The sequence below is a fragment of the Enoplosus armatus genome, chromosome 8 (assembly GCF_043641665.1).
Source record: "Enoplosus armatus isolate fEnoArm2 chromosome 8, fEnoArm2.hap1, whole genome shotgun sequence".
Taxonomy (NCBI): domain Eukaryota; kingdom Metazoa; phylum Chordata; class Actinopteri; order Centrarchiformes; family Enoplosidae; genus Enoplosus; species Enoplosus armatus.
The window spans coordinates 4,917,743-4,933,115 of NC_092187.1; the positions used below are offsets into that span (position 1 = coordinate 4,917,743).

The 15,373-nt window shown below is 44.4% G+C and overlaps 2 protein-coding genes across 3 annotated transcripts; both read left to right on the forward strand.

Annotated features, from left to right (window-relative positions):
• The first annotated feature begins 431 nt into the window (after window positions 1-431).
• Window positions 432-4,243, forward strand: dpm1 (dolichyl-phosphate mannosyltransferase subunit 1, catalytic). Of its 2 annotated transcripts, XM_070910643.1 has the most exons (9): window positions 432-569; window positions 872-971; window positions 1,169-1,202; window positions 1,287-1,363; window positions 1,757-1,782; window positions 1,890-1,985; window positions 2,120-2,188; window positions 2,294-2,408; window positions 3,734-4,243. In XM_070910643.1, the coding sequence occupies exons 1-9, from the start codon at window positions 439-441 to the stop codon at window positions 3,836-3,838; spliced, it is 753 nt and encodes a 250-aa protein (XP_070766744.1). In that variant the 5' UTR covers window positions 432-438; the 3' UTR covers window positions 3,839-4,243. The 2 variants fall into 2 exon arrangements, with proteins under 2 accessions (XP_070766744.1, XP_070766745.1); XM_070910644.1 differs by lacking the exon at window positions 2,120-2,188.
• Window positions 4,244-9,932: 5,689 nt separating this feature from the next.
• Window positions 9,933-14,053, forward strand: adnpb (activity-dependent neuroprotector homeobox b). The gene is made up of 3 exons (XM_070910805.1): window positions 9,933-10,040; window positions 10,767-10,859; window positions 11,048-14,053. Exons 1-3 carry the CDS (start codon window positions 9,933-9,935, stop codon window positions 14,051-14,053), a joined length of 3,207 nt encoding a protein of 1,068 aa, XP_070766906.1.
• Window positions 14,054-15,373: the final 1,320 nt, after the last annotated feature.

Here is a 15,373-nt window from a genome sequence, read left to right on the forward strand (position 1 = left end):
AAAATAAAAGCGAATGCCTTTTTTTTCACAGCTCTGGGGAACGTGCCTTAGAATTAGTGGAGCATAGTTCTTGAAGTACTTACCTAGCTTTAGTTGTAATGACATTGTGAGGACATCACAACCTTTTCTATTTACATATTTGTGAAGTCAGACCATATGCTGTACAAGATGTTATACAATATAGTATATTACATGCGAATGAAATACACGGAGGGACCACACGGGCTAACTTTGCTATATATTTTATTGTTTCCATGATTTTCCCGTGATGTATCAGTATAGCTGATGTAAACAGACTCATTATGGCTGTTTAAAAATGTAGTGTTACTTAATACTGCATTTATCAATTTATCAATCTATTTTGAAAACAATAAAGAGGATGTCGTAAGGCACGTTTTTCAACTTTACGCGGTGTGGTAACAGTAGATTCACGTCGCCATGGCAAGCCGAAAAACTTCGCACCCAAACCGGGACAATGGGGACAAATACTCCATACTATTACCTACCTACAACGAAAGGGAAAACCTACCTTTGATAGTGTGGCTCTTGGTGAAATATTTCGGTGAAAGGTGGGTTCCGGGGAGCCACCAAAGCTGCGCGGCTAGTGCTAGCTAACGTTACGACTGTTGTAATGCCTGTCAGTGATGAGGTGTCACTAAAGCAGAGTGAGAAAAGTTAAGCGCTCTTAACGTTGGCCTCCAAGATTTATTGTGTCAACGCTGCGGGTAGAAACGGCTTATGTAGCTAACGCTAGAGCTTGCGTTAATGTAGCTAGCTACTTTAGTCAACTTTGTGTGTGTGTGTGTGTGTGTGTGTTAGACACACAACATTGACCTAACCAAATGACAACCTTCTTGTGTTGTATGTCCAGTGGCTATAACTACGAGATCATTGTCATTGACGACGGAAGCCCAGATGGTACATTGGAGGTGGCAGAGCAGTTGCAGAACATTTATGGAGAGGATAAGATAGTAAGTTAAGAATTGGCTTCTTTGAGAAGAACCAAATGAATAATAATTAACAAAGAATTTCTTTAAATTGTATGTATTAGAATGAATTCACATGCTGCAACAACAATGTTTAGCTGGCGTGCATATGTAACAGTTGGTTTTAGTAAATGAATGGTGCATGGGATCTTTATGCAGACTCTCTCTTTTCTGTGGCTCAGCTTCTACGACCAAGAGCGAAAAAATTAGGCCTAGGTAAGTTCAAAAGTGCGTCATATTTGGTGTATTTGTTCAAGTTACCTTTGCCAACAACTGATGGGCTCCTGATTCCCTTCACAGGCACGGCCTACATCCACGGCATGAAGCATGCTACTGGGAACTTCATCATCATCATGGATGCAGATCTTTCCCATCATGTGAGTGGAGCTTGTTTCATAGTGTGTGTGTGTGTGTGTGTGTGTGTGTGTGTGTGTATACAGTAGGTTCACATGGAGCTGATTCTAGGGCTTTAACTAACAGTTATTTTCACTATTGATTAGTCTGCCAGTTTTTATTAGTCGTTTGGTCTTTAAAATGTCATAAAATGATGAAGAATCTACAATTTCACTCATAATTTCCTAAAGCCCAACATGACATCATCATGCTGTCACATAAGACAAAAAAGAAGATTTTAGCTCTAGCTGATTCTATAACTTTAAATGACTCTTTTATTGCAATATTATGTGAAATATAACAGGTTCTATGAGTGATATTTCATTTTGGAGAGCATGATATTTGATCGTTCTTTGTCTTTTTTTTTTTTATTACAGCCTAAATTTATCCCAGAATTTATTGAGTAAGTGTCCCTAAATTTCTATTTCCCATCAAGTGAGAAGTTTTTCCAATTTGTATACACAAAATACATTTTTACTGTGCCACAAATGTTGTTTTGTTGTTTGTCAGAAAGCAGAAGGAAGGCAATTACGACCTGGTGTCTGGTACTCGATATCAAGGGAACGGAGGCGTATACGGCTGGGACCTGCGCAGGAAACTCATCAGGTAACGACAAGTCAACATCCGTCCACTGTCTTCAGTCTCCACTCACTGTCCTGCACTTAGCCTGATTGCAACGGGCAAGAGGCTGAGGTTTGATTTTCTTTTCTTTCCTATGTCTCCTTCTCTCATGTTCACAGTCGGGGGGCCAACTTTCTGACTCAAGTGTTATTGAGACCCGGGGCTTCAGACCTCACAGGGAGCTTCAGGTAAGTGGTGCGATTGTTGTGAAATAAATGCCGTTGACTTTTGAATTGTTTGTGGACGGGGCTGTGCTTTCTCACACTCCCACTGTTTTGTCTCACTGATGTCAGGCTGTACAAGAAGAAGGTGTTGGAGAGTCTGGTTGAGCGGTGCGTGTCCAAAGGGTACGTCTTTCAGATGGAGATGATTGTCCGTGCCAGACAGCTCAACTACACAATCGGAGAAGTGAGGCCCTAATTCATTCATTTGTGTATTTATGGGTTGTTGTTTTTTTTAAATTAAATTGATATTAAAGTTGGCTTCCGATTTGGAGGAAACTTAGATGATGATATTTGTCTGGATTCTCATTTTTTACACCACTTATACATGAGAGATTATATATAGATTAAAAGTATTAGAAGTCACACTAAAAACCTTAACATTGTGTAAACCAACTTTCAGATTTGTGCAACAAAAACAAAATTGTGTTTTCACTGCTTTTTCTGCGTCCTGACCACATAAGACCAGGCCTATCTCAAACACCACTATTCTTAGATTTGTCAAGTCTGAACTAGATTAACGAGTTGACTCTAGAGATTGTTTAAAACACAGTTTCACATTAGTAAAAACTTAATTCTATTTCTGAAAACAGAAAAAAAGGGCAATTTTACTGCTTTTTCTGCAGCCTACAGTAGTCTAGCTCACAAACCACTATAGTTGGACTTCATCAAAACCTTGTACGATTGCATGTGACAAATAAATTGATTGATTGACTAGATTAACAAGTACACTGCCACTTTCAGATTTGTGAGGCCAGGTCTATCTCAGAAAGACCTGGTTTAAAGTTGTAGGGATGAAGAAAAATCAGTGAAATCACCTTTTTCACAACTATAAGTGGTGCAAAAACTTCTGTGAGCTCATGTTTTACTTGCTCTGGCAGATGCATCTGGCCCCCCTACCGTTCAGACAGATTTCCATCCGACCTGGCCCTAGTCGGGCCAATCACAACCATTTATTTAATATGGGGCAGGTTTGATACGATGACTGACAGAGAAGCCCCGTTTAGGCATTTTCATAAACAACCAAGATGGCTGCCGCTGATGTTGAAGTTCTGAATCCGCTATTGCATCAGTATTAAATGAACTGGATGGCAGTTCACCTTACCTACAAATGGTAAGTGTAGGCTTCTAAATCACATCATGTCTGTGTATTATGTTGAACGAGAAGCCATATGAATTGGATGTCGGAACTTGCTACCTAGCCTAGCAGCCTACTGCTACGTCACACGTTTCGTCGCTCTGATTGGTTTTAGCATCCAGAGGCATTGCGCCCATTGATATCGCCCCTTGGAAATCGAAAATGATGGGAGAGGTTCCAGACTAATTTGCATTTGCGAATTGGTCTAACAACACCAGGCTAGCGAAAAATGAGAATCTGGCAAGAAATGTCATCGTTTAAGTTTACCCTAACTTTCCACTAGCCAACTTCCGAATTGTGACCCTGCATCGATGCTTTTGGATGTGAACTGAAAAACAATTCTCTCTTCTTCTTCTTCTTCTTCCGAACAACAGGTACCCATTTCCTTTGTGGATCGAGTTTACGGAGAGTCCAAACTTGGAGGGAACGAGATTGTGTCATTTGTGAAAGGACTGCTCACACTCTTTGCCACAACATGATCAGTGATGTACTCAGTTTGGACATCACACAGTCATATAGTATAGTATCGCTGTCTTTAATACAGTAGTTGTATCCAAATTTTAATATGGGGTGGGGGGGGCTCCACTTGCTTGTGGTCAGACAGTGACATGATGGCAAATGACAAGGGAGACATCTCTCCCCTTATAGCAGTGAATCTAAAATAATTCCCTGTTAGTAGCAGTCTGGAGTACTGAAGGAACATAGTGCTTTACATTTCCATCATCCTCTTTAAGTAATTTTGAACAAAGCAGATGGTGTCTCATCAGTCCAGACAGCTGACTGAACTCTGCATTAACACCATTGTCAGATGGGTTTAAGTACACATTTAACTGCTACACCTGTAAATGTTTGTATACAATTAAACAGTTTGTATTGTTGGCTCAGTTTTTTTCTGATTGTACTCTTTTATTTATTTATTTATTTTACAATGAGTCAAAACCTAAAATGGGTTATCTTCTTGATATCTATCGAGGAAGATGTTTAGTTGAACACGAAAAACCATTCCTGACCTTGGAAACAGCAGTTTGACAGAAATAAAATGTAACTCAAAGTCCTCTTACTAGCTTCTTTTGGGCCTTTCAACCACATCTCATGGTCTTCCCCAGCACGTGGTGTGGTATACTGTGTGCTGAGGCAGTAGTAGTCAACAGGTACCGTCTTGTCATGTCATCCAGGGGTCACACTTAACATCCCACTTTTCTCCCTACATCAATGAAAGTGCCATGTGCAAGGCTGGATTAGCAAGCGGGCAACAACCCAGACCTCCAGGGGCCCTGAGAGCTCCAGACTTATTGTGTTTTGTACTGGTTTATTCATTTGAAGGTTTGTTTGGGAATATGCACCTTGGTAGCACCACCTGACGCTTCAAGGTGGGTCCTGCTTTATTATGTTATCTTGAGGCTCTGTCTTGAAGAGGGGCCCTGTCTCAAAATCAAGTTATATGTTACACATTCCTCAATTAACACACAGCAGACCCAGAGTCAGTAGCATTACAAAACAAATGACACTTTGATGAGTGAAGATGATGATTGGAGGCAAGAATTAACCCCAGCTGATGGAGAACTTTTACCATCACTTTAACCATTTAAATGCAGTGTCACACTGAATTAAGTGCAGACATACGGTACTGTTCTTGGGGCTGCCCTTCACCAGGCACCGTGCAGGAAAGTAGTCCCGGTCGGTTTTGTAGAATTGGGCAGTTACTAACACAGCATAGTACAGCGCCACCTACCGTTGGCCCAACCGTTGATACCACTCCAGCTGAGTGCTGAGGCACTGTGTACATCCGACTCTCCGCAAGGGGGGGGGCGCCAGATGCTGCCAAACCGCGCATGCGCCTACATCGGAGAGACCCACACCAGAAGGACGCCCGCTGTCGGCCAGATCCCGCAACTACTGCGCCGGGTTGTTTACCCCACAGGCTCGGACACAGAAACCTAAGGCCCGCCGCAGTTTCTGAGGGACGAGGTGGGTATTTTTTGAAGAGACGTTTGCTTAATTGGCCAAATTGATTGACAAACCAATCAAGAGTTTTAATGAGCCGGGCTCGCGAGGATCTCACAATGAGATTATTTATGCTAATCAAGTAGATGTCACTTCCGCCCCTTTTATTTGCGCCATTTTGGATAGGGCAGTTTCTAGGCTGGATGTGTATTGTCTGTCACAGAGCAGAATGGGCAAAGCGTTATCGGCTGCCAGGCAAGCATAAACAGACTTTAGGCAATTTATTTGACAGAGTGGGTACGCCGGTAGTTGTTCCCAACAATAGGACATGTGTCCGCCCTCATCACTCCACGGAATGGAGGTTTTAATTGTCTAATGAGGCTCGGAGGCTTTCTGTTCCCGTTTGCCGACCAGAGGGAAGAGGATAGCCCTTGTCGGCGAGGGAGAGTCGGGTCTGGAAGGTAGACCGACGGACGGGGGGCAGGATCTAACGTTACCCCACAAAGCTAGTTGTCACCTGAAAGGATATTACCGACATATCTGGAAAAAAGTGAAAGTGTCTATAACTTACATCGCCTCAGTCATCCTGAGGTGACACATTTCACTCAGACGGGAGCACTGGACTTGAAAGCAGGTAAACTTGTCTGTCATAATGTTGGGGAAAACCGTCAAAGCGGGATAGTTAGCCTTGGCTACCTGCGGGGATGCGATGGGTGGTGGTGAACGTAACGTTACTGCTAAGGTAACTTGGCTGTAACGTTTTGTTTCTATAAGTCGGGGAGGGGGAGGTCTGTGTAACCTCAAGTTGAATGACTTCTCCGGTAGGTTTGTTTGTCCCGGTAAAATGCTGGCGAACATCCTTTGTTGGAAATTGAGGACAGAAATGGCAGCATTAGTTTGTGAACAGCCCATGTTGTTGGTGCGAGTTGGCTAGCTTAGCATGCTAACTTAGCGCGGTGTGTCCCCATTCTTTGTCAGTGGCAGCAGCTCCCTGCCAAAGCTATCGATCTGGATACTGCCAGATGTTGATCAGAGATTAGACTCGCTGTCACCGTTACCGTTACCGTTACTACAACGCGCGGTTCGGTTGTTATGTGGACAGCTAAAGCTACCACGAATTGACGTTTTTGATGCGAGAAATGCTGTGAATATTGAAAGTGCAGCTACATTCACGTTACTGTACAGAGAGTTTAGTCTTGGGGGCGCACGATCCATATTCACAACGACAGATGGATTGTGGCAGAATTCATATAACCGTTTGTCAAACGATGCAACTTTTCCCTTTTTGAAGCAAACCCTCACAGGTGATCAGAGTTCAGCCAGGCGACGCCGGGCTTGTGATGCACTCCGACCTCGTGTTTGATCCAGGGGGAGGAGGGCTGTCACTTGGTCAGGAGTCAAGTGTCAGATTATGATCATGACCATCAACCCCGCACACACACACAGCCTCATATACAGACAGCCCCTCGACCTTTATTGCTAAGGGTTACGGACGGGTGTTGAGCCTATTGACACAACTGACCCCCGGTGCATTTTAGGCATCCCAAACTTTTATTTGTGTTGTTGTGAATGTGGATGTCACCAGGAGCTTGTCCCCTCAGTAAACATCTACACACTGAAGGAGAAGTGGAAACGGCAACCAGAACATAGGTTATCATGTCCAGGTGGAGGACTGAGTGAGCGTGAGGAAATGTGTGGTTGAAGGTTTGTAGGCCTCCTTGTCTTTTGCTTTTTATCACACAGTAGAAGGGGGAAACCTGTTTTCTGCCAGCAGCCCTCAGCAGAGCAGCCTCCTATCACCTCTCCTCTTCCTTCTCTCCCTCCCTTCCCTCCTACTCAGCCTCTCCTTGGCTTTTTTTTTTTCTCTCTCCGTTTCTTCCTCCCACCCCCCTCCCCTCTGAGCCTATCCATCGCCCCCTCTTTCTCTCACCCTCTTCCATTTTCTCTCTCCCCCCTCAGCCTCTTCCCCTCCTTCCCTCACCCTCCCTCCCTTCCTTCTCCTCTGAGCCTGACTGTCCGACCTCCCTGCCTCCCCACCCCCTCCCCTCCCCCCTCCACTTCCGGCGCTCACTCTCTGTCCTCTCTCCTTTCCTCTCATCTCTCCCCTCACCCTCGCTCACTCGCTCCCCTCCCCTCTCTCTCCCTCCTCTTCCTCCCAGCTCCCTCACCCCCCAACCTCATCCTCTCTCACACTCACCCTCCCCCTTCGCTGATCTCTCTAGCTCCTTCTGTCCCTCCCCTTCCTCCCTTCCAACAACCCTCCCTCCTCTCCTCCCTCCCCTCCCCTCCCTCCTCTCCCCTCCCCCTCCACTGCAGACATATTGTAGAGGCTGCTGCTGGCTCAATAGGAGGCGCCATTCTGTGATGGTATTGCGAGGCAGGGAGAAAAGGGGGGCAGGCAGAGTATAGGGAGGCTTACATAATGGAGCTCCTCTCTAGCGCCATCTACAAGTAATGGGAGGAAGCAGGAAAGAGAGACAGACAGGGGAAGTGGGCAAGGGTGTGTGTCTCTTTCACTCACTCTAGCACTTGCACTTCTGAATGGGAGACAGACAGACAGCAGGCCGGCAAGACAGTGAGACAGACATGCGGATCGACAGAAATGTCTCTGGTTGTCTAGGCTCTTCACTAGGCCAGTTGGTGGAAACACACACACAGTTCCCCCTCTCTGTTTTGTGTTTTCTAGAAGAGAAATAAGCTGAGGTGTTCACAGGGATTGTTTGGGACTCTGTTTGGGACTCTGCTGTTTGTTGTCACTGTGCTGCTTTTATGTCATCATGCATCAGTGACCTTTGACCTCACTATATGGGGCTCTGATTTGAATAGAGACATTCAACCACTGAATAAGACATCCCTTACTTCCTTAGGCATAAGGTGCCTTTACTAATGCTGAACTTATTGTTGGTGATAATAACATAATGAATGGGTGGATGGTGGTTCAGCTGTATTTTGCATGGAACCAGCGGGTCTGTCTTTTGTGTTAGCGACCCTTCTATTCCAGACAGCTAAGTGAGGTTTTCCCAGGTCAAATCAAAACTTTGATTGAGGTCAGGCAGAGAATTGACTTGTGGTGGTGGGTGGGTTCAGTAGTAAACCAGTCAAACAAAGGTTTATGAATAACTCCGAGAGACTTAACGTTAGTTAGCTGTTATGTTAGCTAGCTAACTTATCAATACATCATTTTGCACTGACTGTTCAGTTCAGTGTCGAGGCTAACATTACTATCTAACCAGTCTAACTGCCCTTATAAGTAAAAAAAAGATGTATAACATTAAATATGACACGGCATTCTTTTTTTAGGTATCCAATACTAGGGTACACCGCTAGTAATTCACGGTTCAGTCTGTACCTCGGTTTTGGGGTCACGATTTGTTATGTTTTTGGTACAGCGGGAAAAACAATAAAATGCCATGTCATTTATGTTGAAAAATGTAAACATTCAACAGTGGCTTAGTGGTCATAATTCTTCCTGTAAAAGTTAGTGCGCTCAAATACTGACATATTGTCAAGAAAAAAAAGCTGTTGGCGTACAGTCTGGCACTAATCGTTGTCCATTTTCGCTGTAACTAACAGGAAAACAGTTGCTACAACTGACAGACAACAACTGGTGCGCTGCCAAAACGTCCCAGGTGAAACTCGCACTCTAGAATTTTTGTTCCGCAGGGCTGAAGGGCCGCTGGTCTGTGTGCATTATGAGATGACAATTGGGCGTTTTGATTAAAAAAAAATGGTATTTGGATTTTATCTATCTGGGCTGGCCGCCCAAATAGAGCCTATGTGTGGGAAACATTGCTTTAGTACTTTAGTGCATTTCTTACATCCATGTTTACAAACTAGCAGTCACCACCACCTGTCAATCAGTGGAATAGTGTGAAACCACTGGCAGGAATGTGTATGGCATCAACCATGAGCATGTGCGTCCTTGTGCACGAGGCAAAAATTTGGTTTGTTATCGTGGTTTTTGTTTTAGCTGAACCAGCTAAATTGAGCAATTTAGTTGGTTCAGGGTCCTGGTGTTGCATGCTGGCTAACTGTCATGCCGTCAGTGTCAGCCAGTACCAACGCAGAGGGCTCCGGTAAAACAACGCAGGGTCATACGGCAAAAAGGTTGAATGTGGCTTTTGCTGCAACTTTAACCGGCAACGCACAGTGTTGTCCAATCACATACACTGTTTACCACGCGATTGTCAGGGCAAAAGGTATAGTAATAGTTGTCGCCATGATAACCTTACAGAGCTGTAAAAACCTGAGTATTACAAACCTTTGTGCTGTAGTTTAGTACTTTTAAATGTACTAAACTGTTACTCAAACTGGACTTTATTTTTCATTGTCTCAGTGGTACCCAAAACAACATGGCCCCAACAATGCAGCCCCATGTGCTGTTTTAACATAGGGCTGTTTTAAGTCTGAATCCCTGCTAAGAGGGTGCACTTGATAATCTATTGGGGAACAACTGTATCACTTTTATTCACATGACTTTTGCTACAAATGTGACATCTAGTTTTCATGTCATGTCTGAATAAAGCCATAACAAACATTTTGGGGTTTCGTAAGCAGACACCCCTCCAAGTTCTACCCTACACCTGTTGAAAACATGCCGTATGTGTCTTTTCTATTCAGGTGGGCAGAATGTTCCAGCTCCCTGTCAATAACCTGGGCAGTCTGCGGAAAGCGAGGAAAAATGTCAAGAGGGTCCTGGGAGACATCGGCTTGGAGTTCTGTAGAGATCACCTAGAGGTGAGGGTGCCCAGACTTTTCATAATGATGACCGCTCATTCTACTTTACCTTTTGTGTTCAAATTCATATTCTCAGCATTTTCATTTTCATCTCTTGCTGAGGGTTAAGAATGGTTCTTGTTTGGATACACGTAGAATTGGTATAAATATGGTACATTTGTTTTGGTTTGATTAATAAGGTCAGTTTAGGAGTTGAGATTGCTCTTCCATTTGGCTCGCTGCGGGAAGCAAGGGTTCAGCAGTAGGGTGCATGGCACTGCTGCGTAAATGTAAAGAATGTATGATGATAGGAATCTATGAACTGGACTTGTATAATATAACGCATACAATATAATGTGATTACCCTCATTGACACTCACTTAATATAGGAGAAAGATGCTCCTCTGGCTTAAAAGCAGAAACCAAAGACTTAATACATAATTCAGCATCCACTTGTCTGAATTTCATAGAGGCCGAGGCACAAACATGAAGAATTATACACATTTGGTGGGTTTAGATGGGGTTTTAGACTTGAAGGGGACTATCTGAATTATGTCATGGTTCCTAATGTTTGACAGGTCTTGGTAAAAATTGAATTGCCATTCATTTAGACATGAGAAGTATGAGCCAGAATCTATATGTTATTTTTATACAATAAGAGTATATAGGGAAATAGGTGAAAATATTGATTTTTATTGTGCCTTTGTTTCATCATCAAGTATTAATCTTAATTTCCTTGTTGTTTAGGACTATAAAGACTTCACTCCTCCAGAGGTGTATATAAAGCACACTACCTGGGAAGATGTGTGCATGTGGGAACCATCACATACCAAAGTCCAGGTGTGTGACACACATTATACACATTCTCACATAAATATCCAGTTTTTTGCAACACTGCTATTTTAATCTATTGTTTTGAATTATTAGTTTTGTTCACACCACAAAAAAAGGTGAAATAAAATAGTTTTAATTCTCTGAGACAAAGATCTTGCAAAGTCTAAGCCTTTTTCCCACCTCTGTCTCTCCAGGACTACAGATCAAAGCCTTTCTGCTGCTCCGGCTGCCTCTTTTCATCCAAGTACTTCTCTGCATACAAGAGCCACTTCCGCAATGTCCACAGCGAGGACTTTGAGAACAACATTCTGCTCAACTGCCCTTACTGCACTTACAATGGTAACAAAAAGACTCTGGAAACGCACATCAAACTTTTCCACATGCCAAACAACACTGTGCGGCAGGGCCCCGGTGGGATGGTGGCGGGAGTGGGTGGGATCATGATGAAGGACGGGGTGCTGAAGAGGACCGGGGACAGTGTGGAACAGGCGGTGTACTACTGCAAGAAGTGCACCTACAGGGACCCTTTGTACAATGTAGTGCGAAAGCACATCTACCGGGAACACTTCCAGCAAGTGGCCCAGCCCTATATTGTGAAACCAGGAGAGAAGACAAGTTCTCAAAATGGTGGCACAGCAGGTGCCACAGGGAATACAGAAGGTAATAACACAAACAATGTTAACAGTAACCAGATTCACTGCAAGAAGTGTCTGTTTGTTCCAAGGACCTATGAGGCACTTGTTCAACATGTCATTGAGGACCACGAGAGGATTGGCTACCAGGTGACGGCCATGATTGGGCACACCAGTGTGATAGTCCCCCGTCCCAAACCCATCATCATGATCCCCCCCAAAACCCAAGGAGACAAGACCATCATTGGAATGGGCCCCAAAGGTGCTGTAATGGCCACTACCAGGTCTCCTGGCTCACAGCAGCTGGGTCGAGTTGTCATCGCATCAAAGACAGGCTTCAACTCAAGTCTTCTGTCTGGGTTGAAACATGATGCAGTAAGATTAAAGGCTGGAACCACCCAGTCGTTCTCTATCGGCAGCCAGCAGGTGAGGGTTACTTTACCAGGAAATGCCCAGGTTTCTGTGCCCCAGCAGTCTCATGCAGCAAAGCAGCTTATATCTGGTGGCAGCCTGCGGAGTCCAGTTGTGGTCAGTGCTTCTTCCTCACTCAAATCCAACTCTCTGGGTTCACGTGTTCAGGCGGCAGCTACTACTGTAGCCTCTGTCACAGCCAAGAAAAGTGGCTCCTCAGTCCTCGGCACATCCTACACACAGAAGTGGAAAATCTGCACTATCTGCAATGAGCTCTTCCCAGAGAACGTGTACAGTTCTCATTTTGAGAAAGAGCACAAAGCGGAGAAGGTGCCTGCCGTAGCCAACTACATCATGAAGATCCACAACTTCACCAGCAAGTGTCTCTACTGCAACCGCTATCTCCCCAGTGACACATTGTTAAACCACATGTTGATCCATGGTCTGTCTTGCCCACACTGCCGTGCAACCTTCAATGATGTTGAGAAGATGGTGGCCCACATGCGGCTGTCGCACCCAGATGAGAGTGTTGGCCCACGCACAGATTCTCCTTTGACCTTTGACCTCACTCTGCAGCAGGGCAATCCCAAGAATGTTCAGTTGATTGTCACTACCTACAACATGAGAGACGCCCCAGAGGAGTCGGTGGCTTTTCACGCTCAAAACAACAACACCGCTGTGTCATCAGCCTTGTCTGCCTCCCTAATATCAGGCAAGAGGTTAATGCCGCAGCACCCACCCAAAACACCTTCAGGGGCTGCTGACAGTGCACCAACCAAGAGTGCCCCACAGGCATCTGTGCCCTACAAGAGGGATGTAGGCAAGACACTGTGTCCTCTTTGCTTCTCTATCCTCAAGGGCCCAATCTCAGACTCACTGGCCCACCACCTGAGAGAGAGGCACCAGGTGATTCAGACAGTCCACCCTGTAGAAAAGAAACTGACCTACAAGTGTATTCACTGCTTGGGGGTTTATACTAGTAACATGACTGCTTCCACCATCACTCTACACTTAGTGCACTGTCGAGGTGTAGGGAAATCCCAGAATGGACAAGACAGTCGGGCAACTCATTCTTCTCGGGTCAGCCCGGCCCAGAGTAGTGTTCTCAAACGGGCCAGCTTTGATAGCTCTGACACTAGTGCACCAAAACGAAGGAGGCCGGGACCCCCTGGGGAAAGGGCCCACCCACGGGATAGCAACGGTCCATCTACATTTGTAGAAAATCCTGATGAACCTGTAGTTCTGGCTCTTGACCCCAAAGGACACGAAAACGAGTCGTACGAATCCAGGAAGTCATTTCTAACGCAGTATTTCAGTCGAGCGCCGTATCCCACGCGACGGGAGGTGGAGAAGCTCGCAGCCAGCCTGTGGCTGTGGAAGTCGGACATCTCCAGCCACTTTGTCAACAGAAGGAGGAAATGCGTGCAGGAATGCGAAACCCAGAATGCCAGCGTGTTGCTCGGGTTCAGTATGCACGAGCTGAGCAAAGTGAATCACGAGCTGGCGTTCGTCCAGGATGGCGTGTACGAGGGCAGACATAGTAAGAGGCGGACATCTAGGATGCATATGGGGGTGTCAGAGCAGGCTCTGCGGAGACACAAGGAGCTTGTAGCTGCTAATGGTGGTGTAGCCCTGCCACGAAAGGGAAAGCCAACTGGGACTGTGGAAGGTACTAAAGCAACGCCATCTACCCCCAAACCCAACAGTGCCAGCAGAGACCAAACCAAGACAATCAACAGCACCATACCACAGAAAATGCCTCTAGACCTTTCCGAGCCCATTGCCATAGACTCCGACAGTGATGAGGAGGAGCAGCAGAAGGATAACGAAGAACGAGAAGGTGAGGTACATCTCTATGGTAACAAAGGGCTTACTGGAGCTAAGGAGAGAATGGAGCCAAGGACAGGGGCCAAGATTGTTTCCGATCTAGATGATATGTCAGACGACGATGAGGACGACGATGATGAGGACGACGAAGATGATGAAGACGATGAGGAAGAAGGGGAACATGTAGAGAACGGTTTCGGGCCCACAGAGGGCTCAGGAAGACAGGCTGCTAAAGGAAGAGACGCTCTTCCCATCATTATTCCCAAGTTTGTACCATCATCCGCAAGAAGCGGGAGAGACGGGGCCCAGCTGGGCAAACAGCAGGTCTGACTGATAAAATCAAAAAGACTCACACAGTCAGAGACTTTAGACACTTTAGATTTGATCCACGCCAACAAATCTGCCTCGCCTGAACTGAAGGACACTGCCCAGTTACAGTGGGTATCTGTGAAGAAGGGAGTGATGAGAAAACTACTTGAGTGAAAACTCAAAACAAGCCATCCAGTGACATTCAAAGGCAGGACTCAAAGCGCAGCTAGGATTGATTTGTAAACAAAGACAGTGAAGTTACACCAAACGAATAGAAAAAGTTTTTTGCCTTCTATATACTTTATTACAATGAGATGAGGCGTTATTAATGTTGATTTAGCCACTGAACTTGTAAATGTGGCTTAAAATATTGAGTTGTTGTGAGGTAAAGCTTTTAAGCTGACCAGATAATCCATCATTTTTCATGTAGTTATACTGAGATGGGTCGTGTAAATTTGTACAGTCTTTTAGACATGTTTGGACAGATGTTGCCGTACATGTACCCTTAAATATTTGCTATTACCTGTGTGTAAGGTAGCCTCATATGTTCTACATTGGTATGCTTAACGATAGGTGTCGCTTTGGTGGCTGGTATTTTCTCGTATTTTTAAGTTTATTTTTTAACAAAAACCTAGTTTTTTTGCAAAATAATATATCTATATATAAATGAAATAACAGAATTGATTTGTTTTTGCTTTTACCTTGATTAGATTTTATTTTTTTATTTTTATCCCTTTTTTTTATGATTTCTTTTCTGAAAGAATAGTGGTGCTGAGCTATTCTCATTCTCTTGCAGTATAAAGGAGCATTTCATCATCTTTTTGCAGCCTTATGCTCATTAGCCTTGACTGTACCGTACTTGCTTTATCTTTTCACGATTTTAACTTGATGTTTCTTTTCCCCACAAGACTGGACAGTAACCACCATACTGACATCCACAAAAGTGAAAGCTCTTTTTTTTTTTTTCTTCTTCTTCTTTCAAAAAAGACAGTTGTGTTCAATATGTGTTCCTTGAATTGTGCGTATTTGTTTTATGTTTTCATTTTTCACTTAAGCATTTATGAACAATAAAGTGCTGTAATTGTGCTTCTCACTGAAGTAATGGGCATGCCAGTTTTTTTGTTTGGTGTAAGGAACAGAGGGGTTGTACACAAAAGTGATTCTTGGTGCTTGTTGATGCACAGCAATAGTTAGAAAAGCTTTGAGTGTGTCTACTTCTTTTAGATTATGAGCAATGTAAATCTGCTTTTGTCTGCAATTGTCTAAACTTCAACTTGCTTCTTAAAACTTCACACTAAAACAGTGTCACATTCAAAACTCCAAGTAAGTTTAGCAAAACGT

Excerpts from the sequence above, each read along its gene's own strand:
- dpm1 (XM_070910643.1), top strand. The coding sequence starts at position 439 with ATGGCAAGCCGAAAAACTTCGCACCCAAACCGGGACAATGGGGACAAA. Across the intron at positions 972-1,168 it reads TTTATGGAGAGGATAAGATA|CTTCTACGACCAAGAGCGAA; the intron begins GTAAGTTAAGAA and ends TCTGTGGCTCAG. Across the intron at positions 1,783-1,889 it reads TTTATCCCAGAATTTATTGA|AAAGCAGAAGGAAGGCAATT; the intron begins GTAAGTGTCCCT and ends GTTGTTTGTCAG.
- adnpb (XM_070910805.1), top strand. The coding sequence starts at position 9,933 with ATGTTCCAGCTCCCTGTCAATAACCTGGGCAGTCTGCGGAAAGCGAGG. Across the intron at positions 10,041-10,766 it reads TCTGTAGAGATCACCTAGAG|GACTATAAAGACTTCACTCC; the intron begins GTGAGGGTGCCC and ends CTTGTTGTTTAG. Across the intron at positions 10,860-11,047 it reads CATCACATACCAAAGTCCAG|GACTACAGATCAAAGCCTTT; the intron begins GTGTGTGACACA and ends CTGTCTCTCCAG.